Source organism: Rhinolophus ferrumequinum, chromosome 3 (genome assembly GCF_004115265.2).
Source record: "Rhinolophus ferrumequinum isolate MPI-CBG mRhiFer1 chromosome 3, mRhiFer1_v1.p, whole genome shotgun sequence".
Lineage (NCBI taxonomy): Eukaryota > Metazoa > Chordata > Mammalia > Chiroptera > Rhinolophidae > Rhinolophus > Rhinolophus ferrumequinum.
Genome location: NC_046286.1, coordinates 94,035,136 through 94,050,198, shown reverse-complemented (window position 1 = coordinate 94,050,198; position 15,063 = coordinate 94,035,136). Strand labels below are relative to the sequence as shown.

At 38.9% G+C, this 15,063-nt stretch overlaps 2 protein-coding genes across 2 annotated transcripts in view; one reads left to right on the top strand and one right to left on the bottom strand.

Moving 5' to 3' along the window:
* The window catches only part of MTHFD1L (methylenetetrahydrofolate dehydrogenase (NADP+ dependent) 1 like), a 192,618-nt gene that overhangs the window by 75,904 nt on the left and 101,651 nt on the right, over positions 1-15,063 (bottom strand). The window contains exons 21-22 of the mRNA XM_033103092.1: positions 5,504-5,643; positions 301-342 (exon numbers count right to left, since the gene is read on the bottom strand). Coding sequence (XP_032958983.1) covers positions 301-342; positions 5,504-5,643 — 182 coding nt within the window. The remainder of the gene's footprint in view (positions 1-300; positions 343-5,503; positions 5,644-15,063) is intronic.
* Positions 5,851-6,358, top strand: LOC117018357 (mediator of RNA polymerase II transcription subunit 21-like). Its single transcript, XM_033099327.1, has one exon. It carries the CDS (start codon positions 5,851-5,853, stop codon positions 6,307-6,309), a length of 459 nt encoding a protein of 152 aa, XP_032955218.1. The 3' UTR covers positions 6,310-6,358.

The following is a 15,063-nucleotide window of genomic DNA, read 5'->3' as shown; positions in this document are numbered from 1 at the left end:
CAGTTTTTTCCACATCTAAAGAATACATAGGTATGAGGTTTATATTTGTGTCTGTGCTGGAGACCGTGAGTTGGGGTAGGGGAAAGCAGATAAAGACCATGTCTAGCATTTGTTAAGTTTGAAGTGTTAACTGAAGGGATTGTAACCCTGGCCCCAACCATTTCCTCTAGGATTATTAGAAAAGCACTTTTCTAAGAGGCCACTGGTGGAGGACTCCTTCACTGACTTTTAACTGTAAGCCAATGGTTAACTGGATGTGAATGATTCTTCATGTAAGCCTTTTAAAGCAGTCACTCTTACCTCCTCTGTGTATTCTCTCTTAAGAGGGACACCTGCAGTTACCTGAGATAAGAGACAAAATTAAGAATGACCTCATTAAAATGCTTACACTAATTGATCAAGATCTGAAAGAAAAACAAATCATAGTCACTTTTTGGGAAGGTCCATTTAAAAGCACATTTTGTACTTCAATGCCATTTCTCCTCCCTCCATCTCTCTTTCTCTTTCTTTGTTGGCCTAGTTTCTCACAACCTATGAGGTTGGCAGGGCAGTTTAAAGATGAAGAAACTAAAGTTCAGAGAAGGCAGGTGTCTTGCCCAAGGTTACAGAGCAAGGGAGAGGCATAACGGGGACTTGAATGTAATAGGGTTCGGAAACCCCAATTTAGTGCCTTGTCACAATCCCACATTCTTTTTCTCTGCTACCAGTTTTGGTGAGAAACACCAGAAAACATTCTGATTCACTGAGGACATGATGACTTAGTTTTCTTTCAGTGGAAAAGAGCCTTGAGAATATTAGAAATTCTTTCAAAAGAGGTATTTGTGACAGTTTTTGATAGTGTACAAAAAACATAATAATAATAAAGTATTTTCAGATGGATTTTTCCAGCAGTAGTACAGACTGAAACACAGAGTGAACTTTTCAACTAGAATGACTAAAATACTACATTAAAAAAAGAATGTGAAGTATTGCTGAGCTTGCATACATGCAAAACTAAGAAGCAAAGAGTATCAACTAAACCAAAAGTTGGTTCTTAAAAAGACTAACAAAATTGACAACATTCTGGAAAGATTTTTCTAAAAAAGGAATAAAACAATATTATAACCACATATGCTATAAGCAGAATTCATAGAATACTATGACCAACTTTACAGTCATACATTTAAAAACATAAATTCATAGGGGTGTAACTTTCAATAGGCTCATATAAGAAGTAGAAAACCTAAACAGTTCTATAATATATTCATTAAAAAATGAAATTTGTAGTTTAAAATCTACCCCATACCATTAAATAACAGGCTCAGACAGTGTTACAGGTCAATTCTTCTCATCTTTCAATAAATATATTATTCTAATGTTACAAAATCCCTTCTAGAGTATATAAAAAAGAAGGAATCCTTTGTAATTTATTTTATGTGGCTAACATTTCACTCTTAAATACAGATGCAAAGATCTTACTTAAAACATTAGGAAACCAATAAGTAAAATTCAGTCATTCATAAAAAAGATAATACATCCCCAAATTAGATTTATTAAAGGGATGTAAGGTTCATTTCATATTTGAAAGTTCAGTAATAACCTGCAGCATTACTAGATTAAAGAGAAAAGCAATAGCCTCTCAATAGATGAAGAAACTTATTCATCACCTATTTATTACAAAAACTTGGCAAACTAGGTTTAGAAGGCAATTTCCTTAACCTGATAAAAAAACATACTAAAAATCTATAGAAAACATCATACTTAGTAATGAACCGTTAAAAACATTTTCTTTCAAATCAGGATGCCCTCTATCACCATTCCTATTTACTACTACAGTGCATCCAAGAAGACCTGATAGGTGACAAGAAAAAAAATACGAAGATTGGAAAGAAAGAAACAGAACTGTTCTTATTTTCAGATATGATAGCCCACATAGAACTCTCCCAAGTATCTATAGCTAAATTAGTACAATTAATAAGAGAATTTTTAAGCCACGGGGATACACAGCAAGGTAAGTATGATTCATAATACTGTGCTGCAAACTTGAAAGTTGACCTTAAAAGCCCTCATTATAAGAAAGAAAAAAAAGTTTTGTAACTACGTATGGTGACAAATCTTAACTAGACTTATTGTGATCATATCAAATCTTGATGTTGTACACCTGAAAGTAATGTGTCAATTATACCTTAATTTAAAAAAAGAATTTAGAGAGGTCACTGTATATATAAAAGCAATATATAAGAATCCTGTTAGAATCATTGAAAAATATAAAGTACACAAGAACAAATCTCTAAAAGGATGTGGAAGTCTTTTATGGAATAAACGAAATCTTTATTAAAATACAGTTACAAAGACCTACATCAATGAAGAGATATCCCACGTTCTTAGATAGAAACCTGTCAACTCATCAAATTGATCGATTGATTTAATGCCATTTCAACAAAAATCCTAAGAAATTCCTTAAGGGACTTTATGAGCTAATTCTAAAATACACATGGAAGTGAAAAGGGCCAGGGATAGGCCAGGCAAGCATGAAACAGAGAACAACGTGGGAGGGCTTGCCCTACAGGCTATCGGTGTAGCACAGACACAATTATATGTAAATAGTGAGGAACAGAAGGGAGGTCTCAGAAAAAGACGTACACAGGAACGAAGAATTGATTTATGACAATGTAGGCTTGAAGATCAGAAAGAAGGAGGGACTATGTAAATAAACAGTGTTAGGCCAACTGGTTATTAATACAGGAACAATGAAATTTGATCTAGTCATTGCAATACAACAACCAAAAAGCAGTAATAATGGGAGTGATGGTTAATTATGTGTGTCAACTTGGGGCAGGGAGTGCCCAGATATTTGGTAGAACATTATTTTGGGTGTTTCCGTGAGGGTGTTTGTTGAGAATAACATTTACATTGGTGGATTCTGAGTAAGGCAGATTGCCACCCCATAATGTGGGTGGGCCGCGTGGAATCAGTTGAAATGTCTGACTAGAACACAGAGACTGTGCAGGAGAAAATTCTCTAGCAGACTGCCTCCAGACTGGGTCTGGAACTGGAATACTGATCGGCTCTCCTGAGTTTCCAGCCTGCTGGCCCTCTCTGTAGATTTTGGACTTGTCGCCTCCATAACTGCATGAGCCAATTCCTTGTACTAAATACTTTTATGTAACATCCTGTTAGTTCTGGAGATTCCTTGTTAATAAAATGGGTTTAAAGAATGAACTGAAAAATGAATACATGGATCCAAAAGTATAACAGATTATTAGTTCTTATATCTCACCAGGAGTGGTCTAGCACTTTGGAAGACAGGATTTGAATTTGAAACGATTGGGGCTAAAATGGGCAAGTTCAAGGGTCACAGGATTTTCCACTGTACAAATTATGGGAAGAAAAAAAACCCCACCAAGCTGAATAAACAAAAGTGCAGCCATGGCTATTTGTGCAATGATATTAAAAGGAAGTAGAAATTGTAATGGATCAAAAACATTACCACAGAGCTGATTCCAGTAAGGAGAAATGACACTGAGATGGATAATGTAGAATACAGGATTAAGAAGATGAAAGCTCATTTACTATTCAATTATGGAAAACATTTCCTGGATACAGACTACGCCAGGCACCAGGGGTACACAAATTAGTAAGACATAGTCCTTAATCTCAAGGGATTCACGGTTGAGGAGGGAGACATACACATAGACAATCGTGAAACAGTATGACGCAGAAGGCACTACTGGAGGCCAGGAGAGGGAGCCAAGCTTCTCCCAGCTTTCTGACCCCCCCTTTTATTATGCACCACCTTTATCTGTGCCCGTGAAGCTTGAGCCCTGTTACAATCATCACTGGCATGGAACCACAACTTTAAGTGGAAGATTAAGGCGAGCAGAAAATGCAAGTGCTGGAAAACAGAGCACATACATTAAGATGAACTGAAAGAGGATTATAAATCATGTAGGGAATTTTTACAGGATGGAGATCACAGTGTGGAAAAGCATTGGACTAGAAGCCAAGAGACCTTGATTTTACATCTGATTAGTCCTGCAAGTAAATGTGGGATACTAAGCAAGCCACTGAATCCTTTTTCACCTCAGTAATCTTCTTTCTATGCAGACTGAACCACGCTAGACGATCTCTAAACCCTTTCCAGTATTAAAGCACTTTGATTTTATAATTTTCAGGGTGCAAAATAGGGAGGGAGAATTTCAAATGCGTCTTATATGGGCAGAAACAGTGTTTTGAAAATGGGAAGTTGGTATATAGAGTCAAAGTTTAAAGTCAAGGAGTGATTGCAGCAACAGGTGGTGTTTTGAGCAAATTCAGAATTCTTTGGGATTTATTGCCTATAATGTATGTTAAGTCAACCTTCTATTTGAAATAATGATGAAGCTTGAGGCTAAAATGAAGTGCACAAGTGTCTGGTATTACACATGCATTCAGGACTCAGAAAAGGTTTAGCCTTCATTAGTAAGCAGCTTTGCACAGTGAACAGAGTAGGAGATTTGGATCTAGTCCTGGGCTTCAGATCGGGCTCTCTGCTGGCCTGGCGACATTACCCACATTCCTTAACCCCACCATACCTCAACTTCCTCGTCTGTAAAATGGTATGAAATAATGCCTGCTCCTCCTAGGACAAACAATCACTAAGATGATTAAACAGTGCATATTATGGGGTTTCAGGATGGCAAACCTCGGATTTGTTTTGCTCTTGTAACAATCATCAATTACGTGACTTCTGTGAACACAGTACACCAATTCAGAAATCAGATTTGGCAGTTTGTCTAACGTAGCAATAGTGTAAATGTTAAAGCCACTCCAAATTATATTATTTCAAAAACAATGAAGTGGTATAATATTTCATATTCTCCCTTTGAAGATACCTAAAAATGAAAAAATAAAATACTACACCTTTACCGCGGAAATGAAAAAAATTTCCTTTCAGGTATGTGTAATTTCTGTATATAACAATACAGGTTCATATCAAATGTCTTTAAAAAACGTTACAATAGAATTTATGTTTTCCAAGCAAAGCTCTCTGAGAAATAATCCAGTCCTATAACAGTTATAAAGTGAAATCATAATAAACAGAAACAGAAGGAACATAGTTCTAGAAGAAATCTGATGAGATGTAGCATCAGTGAACCAAAAAACCGTCTGTACAAACACTGAACAACCTCACCCACGAGAGGAATCATTCTGATCCGTATGCGCTCCATTCAGCAACCAGAGCTCTATCCTCCCATGACCGTGGGGCTAGAAAATGCTGACATCAGCCTCAGATAGGAATCTTAGGACTAAATAGTGTTTACATTATGCTCCTTTCCAAAATACTGCATACAAGTAACTTTGTGGGTGTTAATATTTACTGGAACTTACCTAAACTCTAAGTGCCCTATGATGGTAACTTGTAAAAAAGGAGACATTCTAGAAAACTAGAGTTATTAAGCAGGTTTCAAAATGTTTCAAACGCTCAATTCTGCTTTATCTTAACTTTCAAATTGGTTTCACTAGGAAGGAAGAAGGGACTTACGCTTGGCCCGCCCCCGTGCATCTTCAGAGCTCGCACTGTTGCCACCAGCACGACGACGTTGGGCACTAAACCAGAAGCTCGGCACTTGATGTTGAAGAATTTCTCCATACCAATATCAGCACCAAAGCCAGCTTCAGTCACTGTGGAGAATCAAGTTGGAAACTTGCTATTATCTTCTAAAAACAATAATAAGGCGTGGCAATCATTGGTATGGTTCAAATTCAAAGGACAGTTTACATTTCCCACCAAGTCCAGGCTACTACACAGCACGGCACCTTGTTCATATACAAAGGTAAACTAACCCCCAGTTTTAGAAAATGTTCTATGTCTTGACATTCCCTAAAAAGATGACTCTCTCTCATTTGCTTGCAGGGACATGGCGGCTTACACAGCTGCAGGACGCGGTGAACTCGCCTGCAGACCAGTTTTGTAATGCAATTGGAGTGTTGCCCCAGTGTGGTCCTCCTGCCTCTTTTAGTAATATTCAGACAACAATTAACAAAGATCAGCCAGCTAATCCCACAGAAGACTATGCCCAGCTTTTTGCAGCACTGATTGCACGAACAGCAAAAGACATCGATGTTTTGATAGATTCCTTGCCCAGTGAAGAATCTACAGCTGCTTTACAGGCTGCTAGCTTGTATAAGCTAGAAGAAGAAAATCACGAAGTGGCTACATGTCTGGAGGATGTTGTTTATCGAGGGGACATGCTTCTGGAAAAGATACAAAGTGCACTTGCTGATATTGCGCAGTCACAGCTGAAGACAAGACGCGGTACCCATAGCCAGTCTCTGCCAGACTCATAGTACCAGCGTATACCGCATGGCTGAGAAAAGAGCTATTTCAATGGCATTAAGAATTATACATCAGATTTAGATGTAAGCCTTACCAACAGTTACAGAAACATTAACCACTATAACACATTATCTTTCCAGCTATTTTTAACAGTCTTCTAGTTTCACTCTTGATAAATAAGCTTGTAAGATTGTGATTGAACCAGCTTTAAACCATCATTATACTATCATTTTTTATTATCCAAATGAAATTATTGAGGCAGCTCTTACATTAATGGTCATAATTAAACAAATTACCGTAAAATTCTATTGTGGGAGAAAAAAAAAAAGATGGCCCTCTGCTTCATACCACCATGCCTTAAGGATCCTTTGCCAAGGCCTAGATTTTCCTTTCGGTAGAGTAACTCAGAGCAAAACTTTTCTGAACACAGCTGGGATTTTCAACTTTTTAATCAGGTTCCAAATTGTATCAAAGAACACTGCCAGCATAATTACGACGGAAGAGCCTTTCGCAATGTAGATCATACATAGAATTGTTTCTTTAGTGCCACTGGTCATTTCTGTTGATTGACAACATTCAAGTTAGTTGAGTGGCTTAAGGAGGTTCGTTATTATATAAGATAGCATCTTCATTCCATAACCACAGGGACACTGTAGGGGTTCATAACGAGTCTCCCCAGAATGTGCTACCCTGGAATGAGAATTACTTGGAGCTGAAGACAACTGAGGCCTACAAGCTCAGGAAGAGCTTTTAACCTCCCTCGTAACGGCCTAAAAAAACTTAGATAAAGGGCCTGATTCAGGACGAGCATCATCACTTGAGATACCTACAAGGAATGTGGGCAGGGGGAATCCACAGGGCTCGGAGACCAACGTCCTCTCTGTCCCACTGTCTCTGCAAGGCCCAGCAAACATTTGTTTTCCCATCTCTATGGGAACTGCTTTCCTTCCCTCTGAAGTCCCAGATCCCACCCCTTCTCCTTAGGTCAGAAGCCCCAACTGCCTGACTGGCCTGTGAGTCCCATATTCTTAAGGAGCCCCGGTACATACGAAATTAAACTTGATTTTCTCCTATTAACCTGCCCCATGTCGATTTAATAGCCAGAAGAATTTAGAAGGGTAGAGGAGAAATTTTTCCTCCCTGACAACACTCATCTTTACTCATCCCCTCCTCGCCCCCAAATTGTGCGAACTGTTCCTGTGGCAAGAATGGAGGTAGTAGAGAGAATGTCTAACAGTGCCTTCCAAGGTAACACTAGTGACTCTGGGTCAGCAGCAGAGTCTTTGACATACAAAGGAGATCTCTAGGACCAGCACCACCGGCACCACCTGGGGGCTGATTAGAGATGCAGACTCTCAGGCCCTACTTCAGATCTACTCAAGCAGAATCAGCATTTTAATAAGATCTCTAAGTGAGACTAATGCCCATTAAAATGTGAGAAGCACACAGCTCTTGGCAAGGAATACTATCAATGTAGTAAAAAGTAAATACTTACGAAATACACACTATATACTGACAGTACAAACAAGGTCATAATTTACGACACAGGAATTGACAGTAAAAAATTTTACTAAGACAAAAATCAAAACATTTAAAATATAAAAGAATGAAGCTCTCTGTCCCCAGCATTTACTGAATACACACATTTTAACAAGAATTAAGGAAAAAATGATAAAAATGTCACACATAATTTCAAACTCTAAATACGTCAACCAGTTGATCTAATTCTTTATGGTTTCCTTTAAGTACTTCATATGCCCATATGATTTTTATATGATAGAAGTTTGTAGTTCTGCTCCATTACTTTAAAATCATTGCAGATTTTCTTGCTGTATTACAAACTTTCAAAATTTATGACTATAAGTGGAAGCTTATAATTTTGATACGTTGATGTACCAAGATTTACAAATTGTTCCCCCTTGGTATTGGATGTTTGGGTTGTTTCCAACAGAAATAACGCTGCAAAATATCTGTGTGTATGAACTTTAACCTCTTTCAAATTATATTCTTGGAATAAATTCCCGAGGGTAAGAGTATGGGGCCAGAGTATGTAAAAAAATTTTATGACTGTTGATATGCTTTTAACAAATTGAAAAATATTCCTTTAAAAATATCCGATTTGGAGTGAGTATAGCTACAAGTCATTTTGTCTTTTATTTTATTTTCTTTGAATAAGCGATGTAGCAGAACAATTTAAAGCAGAACACATTCCATTTTGTACAGGACTTGGGACAATTCTAGTGATTTTACTAGTAGGGGTCAAAACCAGAGAAGATCGTTGACATAACGACCCCTATGTCAGGGGTGCCCCTGGTAAAGCCAATGTTAACTTCAGCATGTTGATGGCATGGTGGACCCCAGAAGAGAACTATTCAGTTGACTCTGTCAAAGGTCATTCCAGAGTGGACTTCCATTAGGGAAAAAGACAGCAAGGTCACCAGTACCAGATTACCAAGTCACCAATAGGTGATCCTTCTGCTGGTCAGTATCAAAGACAGACCACAGAGAGAAAGACAGACAGACGGGATCCAGAATTCCTACTAGCTGTGCGACCTTGGCGAGTTATTTAACCTATTTGAGTCTCAAAGTCCTCAAATAGGAGGATGAAGTGGGTAAAACATGTAAAGCACAGTGGCACCTCGGTTTTCGAACATAACCCACAAGTTCTGAAACATTCGAAAACAGCCAACAGCTAGGCCTTAGGATCTTGCACTCAGAGGAAGCTGTGTGACATGTTCGACTTCTGAGTCGTGTTCGAAAACCAAAGCATTTACTTCCGGGTTTACGGCATTCATAAACCAAAATGTTCATCAATGGAGACGTTTGAAAACCAAGGTACCACTGTACTAAGTTACTGCTTTTCTGGTGCCTAGTGGGAGCTCACAAAAATGGATAGCATCATTATTACCAAAGGAACAGATCTCCCACTTGCTAGAAATCATATTCAATTCTTAAGCACTGGTCGAATTCCTGCTATGTCCAGGCATTTTCCTCAGTGGTAGAAGTCCAGTCCTCAAGCAGCACGCCAGGAACATGGCGGGAGAAACCATCTGCTATTGGACACAAGAGAACTGGAATATCATTCTTGTGTCACCAGGACCCAACACAGTACCTGGCACATATAAATGAATGAATGAACAAAGGTATAAAGAAACGATTAGAGTGGGTCTTGGAGCTAACGATGTAAAGGGTGTCACTCAATGGAGCTAGGCAGAGGGACACACGAAACAGAATCAGATTAAAAATGTTCTGATCCCTCCCTATCATATACTTTTTTTCTTACACTATGCAAACAGTTTTAATAAAAGGCATAAATGTCATATCTGATAAAGATATGACCATCTCCGATGTCTACACAGGCTAGCTAAATTTAAATTCATGTTTTAAGAGACAAATTGGGGGAGAAAAGGAGTGACAAAGAGAACTTCAGTTAGGGCAAGAAACAGGATGTAGTAATAAAGGTTCAGGGACTGTGGCTTCCAAATGCAAAGGAAATATGGAGGCAAAGAATGCGAAGAAAACAGAAGAACATGCCGAAATCCTTACACTTTGAAAACTGTTCTGAAATACCGCATGTAATCATTTTTATGTTGTTTTGAAATACTGGGCTCCTAAGGAAAACAGAGTGTGGGAAAGGTTTGGTGATGTGCAATCACCAATTACAAAAATTAGGACCACTTAATAAGGTGCCATCAACCAATGATGATTTCCCAGTATTAACTTAGAAATGGACACTATGGACTGCCATCTGTCTGTGTCTCAGGGGGTCCTGACTTCACAAGGGGACAAGCCACTCTTATTCGCAGGCTCCATTTCCTAGGCACTTCCTGGGAACTGTCAACAGAAAACCTCTAAGTTTTCCTAGTGATCTGAAATAAGCAATTTATTCCCTTATCGTATTTGTTGCTCTTAATAAATTTTTAAAGAGATAAGGGCTAAAGAATTATTTAATGTTGATTTTAATATAGACTTGTTCTTGAGTCACGAAGCACATACAACACTTACTTTGAGCATTCCTGAAAAGCATGCAATGTAGACTTCTGAAAGCTGCATATTTAAAAAGCCTTGCAAAAAATGCATGTGCCACAACAGTTATTTGTTTTGGCGATCTCTTTTACACGGGCGGGGGTTACTGCTAGTCTACTTACAACATGAATGAAAACAGGAAACACTGATACTCTTATTGTGTAAGCACAGAAACTATGAGATAGTAATTTTCTAGCATGGCTTAATTCAAACTTCAAAACCAGAAAGGAAGTATCAGTGGATCTGGGTTGGGAAGGGACCGACTATTTGGACAAACACTGTTGGTAACCTGCACAGGAAACAGAGCTCTGGGTTCAGCTAGTGAGTAAAACCCAATACTGGACAATCGGGCAGCTGGCTTTCCATGTTGATCTGCTGGGGCACCCCGAGTCACATGGTACCAACTGAACAGAAACGGTGACAAACAATAACTACACACTAGTAGGAGGCACACAAGATACCTATGAAATTCTTCAGTGAGGCAGAGAGATGATTTTTATGTCTCGAGCGATTCTATCATGCCCCCAACTAGCCGTACTCAAAGAAGTACAATAAGTGAAATTCAATGACAATCAGGACTCAGACAGGTAATCACTCATCTGCTAACTTAAAGGAAAAAACAGCACTAATATCATGACCCCATAGGCAGGCCCTATACATTTTGGGTTCAGAAATTCTAGAGCCATGAGGGAACTAAGCTCCTCTGTTATCTTCTTGGGATAAAAGCCCATTGTGGTGTCCCAGGTCCCTCTACTGACCAGGCCAGAGCTCTCCTTTCTGTATTACACTCTCCTGCCATTTGATTAAACATGTACATCCCAGAATTTAGGAAAAAATATTCCTTTTTTTCCTCATTAACCAATGACTGAACCTCTATTATTTTGCCTGGCATTTAAATAGTCATCTACGTACTCACACCTTTATTTAGTGAGGAAACAGTATATTTTTAACACGACAAAGATGAAAAAGATTAATTACCTAATTAAAAAAAGAATCTTACCCTTTTCATTTTTTCTTGTTTGAATTCCCCTGGTATTTTAAAAATTTTATTTATTTACCATTATGCTGGTAAATTTGAATTCAACTGTTTCACATTGACTTCTGAATTGTCTCATGTGTGAGTACATTTACTCAATCATTTCTATGGAATCACCAACCAGCTCAGTGGTTCTCAACTGGGGACAATTCTGCCCCCCCCCCCGGGGACATGTGGCAATGTCTGGAGTCATTTGTGGTTGAGGTAACTGGCATCTAGTAGGTAGAGGCCAGGGAGGCCGCTACATATCAGAATGCACAGGAGAGCCAACTCCCTTGCCTCCAAAAAAATAAACCCCCCAAAACAAACCCAAAATTATCCACCCAAAATCCCACCAGAGATAGAGACACTCAGCTGCAGTTTGATCACGAGGACGCTTGAATTTGCAAGAATGAAAAATTGTACAAGATTATTCGTGAATGATAACCTTACATATCATAAGATCCTGAGATATAATAATCCCAGTAAAAATTCTGCTCAGCAGTCTCGTGTGCTGCGTCAACAGTGCGTTCACTACAACCTGGCAGTTCTGGTGATGACAAGTAGTGTCTCACTGGTGACTGCTACACTAACTTTGTAAGAAAGCAGGGAGGGAGGGGTATGACAAGTCAACATGGGACAACACAGGTGGCAGCAATGGTCAGTCTTACTGCTGAGAACAAACACGTATGAGGAGGAAAGGCTATTCTAGTTTGAGACTGGGGCACGGGGAGTGGCACAGAACTAACACTGTGTGCCAGGCAACATACAAGACACTCCATCTCATTTCACTCTTCCGCACCATTGAAGTCTTTATCCGTCTGCTTAAGAACCTAAGTATTAGAACATTTAAATAAGGTCACACAGCTACATGGTAAGAGCTTGGATGGAAACAAGGCCCATAAGACTGCAGTCTATGCCAGGGTTCCTACCCCATACTGTCTTGTCAATACAGAGGGAGCCAAAAAAAATACACACATTTTAAGAAAGAAAAAAAAAACTGCATTATAATTGTAATACTCCATATATACCGATAACAAAAGATGAATACAAGTCATGTGCATACATTTTTTGGCACCCCTGATATATCAAGGAAGCATGTAGCATTTCTCGAGCTCAACTGTTTGCTAAGTATGCTTCCAATGATTCCAATGAAAGGCGTCACACCCTGTACTTCATATAAGTACATACCCTGTATTTTGACATATAAGAAGTAGCCCTCAATTCTTTCCCTGAACTCTGAAGGGTGTGCCTGATTGGCGTTCTAACTGCAATATTGCCCTGCAGAGAGTACGTACTCTGGAGTCTTCTCCATATGATATGCCATTCTTTCTTTCTTTGTTTTTGACTGAATTCAGAAATTTGTTTTTTCTCTTGGAGCAATCATTTGGCGATGAAGAATCACGATGCATTCTTAGTTCCTGGTCTACGTGCGGGCAGTGCTGCATCCTGGGCAGCGGCAGGAAGTCTACTGGTGAACAAAGACAGACCCCCAAGAGAGGAAGCTCCAAGGACCAGTTCCATCCAGGCTTGGTACCCAACACCAGCAGACACAGGCCGCAGGGAGAGAACTCTCGCTCTGCAGTCTGGGCTCCTGGTGGCCAGGTGGCATTTCACGACCTTCCAACTGGCTGATTCAGATGCCAAGACGGGACTTCCCAGCCTTGCCCTGCCAGGTTTATGTCTTCCCATCACTGGTTGGGACCTGAGCAACTCCAACCCTCTAGCTTGGGTTTTCTTTTCCAGACTGCATGTTCCTCTTCTCACCACGAGCACACAGGGGGAGAAAAGGCAACAAATCCTTGAGATCTGAAATTCTCATTTTTGCTTTTACACCGGGAAAAACGCTCCTTGGACTCTGAGAGTTAAATTGAAGCACCAAGAAAATTCCCCCCTGAGTTTCGGGCTACTTGACATGCTGAATCTTGTCACCAGAACTACAAATTGAATTTCCAGCTTGCTATGTCACTAATGGGTCTTTTAGTCCATGTATACTCAGAAGATTAGAATTTTCAGATTTCATAGTCACTTTATAATGGTAATATTTTTTCTCGCCACGATCCATGCAACATATACATCAAATATAAAACATATTGAGTTCCCCATTATTTTTGGACACAAACTTGAATTTATAGACTGTTAGAGGTCTCACAGAAGAGCTAGTCCTTGCAATCAGCCTGGCTTCAAATGGGTTGAGATAAGAAATACATCTGCTCAGGGCAGATTTTGCTAACTTAATCCTCAAAAGAATTTCTTGTAAACAGAGGGAGGAATAGAACTGTAGCTTTCATTCAGTCAGCACTTTACTTTCTCACGACAAATCAGAAAGAAAAATAAAACCTTTGTACAGGAAGAAGCAAGGTATATGCTGGACTGGACTTCATTCTGAAGCACTGTGGGCAGTAACTCCTGAACAATGCTAAAGGAAATGGAAACTAGATTCTTCAAACGGCCTTTTTCTACCCTATGTAAACAGGTCTATTCAGCTGCAGCTGTCCGCAGATAAATTCAGGGAAAGTGGAGTTCAAGGTCACAGAAGCACACGGATTCTGAACTTGAGCTCAAGGTGGGCTAGCCTTTGAGGATTTGAATTATTTTTCTTAGTTACTAGAAGGAGACTAAGTAAACCAGGATGAATCATTAAATTAATTACAAGGGAGCACAGTATTATTACCAGCTGAAAAAAAAATGAACTTGATTTAGAACATATTAATTTTGAGAACATATTAATTTTGAGGATTTAGAACATATAAGTTTTACAAAAAATTAAATCCTTTTTGCTGTTTCTGATTTGCCTATTTAATCTATGACCCTCTTTGATTTTATTAAATGTCTTAGGGCCAAATTTCCAGAGTATATAGATCAACTGGGCACATATTGGGAGACCTAAGGGAAGAAGAAACAGTAAAAAAAACAGCTCCAATATTAATAGTAGCACGCGTCTTTCCTTTTTCTTACCTTTTTGTTGATGGCAGTGTTTACACCCATTAGGGGAAGTTTGGTAGTCATACACAATACAAGATAAAGTTATTGAGAATTTATTTGGGAAAAGAAAAGATAAGCAAAGTATAAAAAGAACATAGGGCCACTGGAACCATATGTTTTTGTTAGTAGTAAAAACTTTGGAAAAAACCAGTAATGCCATATAGATGCGCTTTGGTGTCAGGACCCAGAATTTCCTTTCTCTACAGAGTTAATTAGTTACAGACACTGGTTCACGTTATTTGGAACCATCATTAATCATCTTGGTTTGTAAAATGATGTTGGCCAAAGTGAAATTTAATTTTGAAAAAAAAAATGTTTAGATGAAAATTAAATTACACATGTTATTTTTACCTCCCTTATAAAAATCCAACTGAAAATTAAATTCACGAATCTATTACCCAAACAGTTCCCATCTTCTTGGAGGGATCATGAGCATTTGTACAATGTCATCGCTATGACCAGGGATTTAACCCTTCCGTTTTTAGCAAACACATGGTGTCCCAAAGTTCTGGCTAGGAGCCTGGAATTTTAGATGATTGAATGGGGGCAGAGCTGTTCTCTTACAGCCCCTGAGAACTCGACACTTGAAAGGGAATGTGAAACAGAAACAAATTTTGAAAGGCTCTGCTACTACCGTGCCTTAACCTGACATAATGGAAAGATGAAATAGAAAGTTTTTTATTGAGCTGTTCATGAAAACAAACGCTTGGAGGGAAAATGTATAAACGTCATAGATAAA

Excerpts from the sequence above, each read along its gene's own strand:
- LOC117018357 (XM_033099327.1), top strand. The coding sequence starts at position 5,851 with ATGACTCTCTCTCATTTGCTTGCAGGGACATGGCGGCTTACACAGCTG.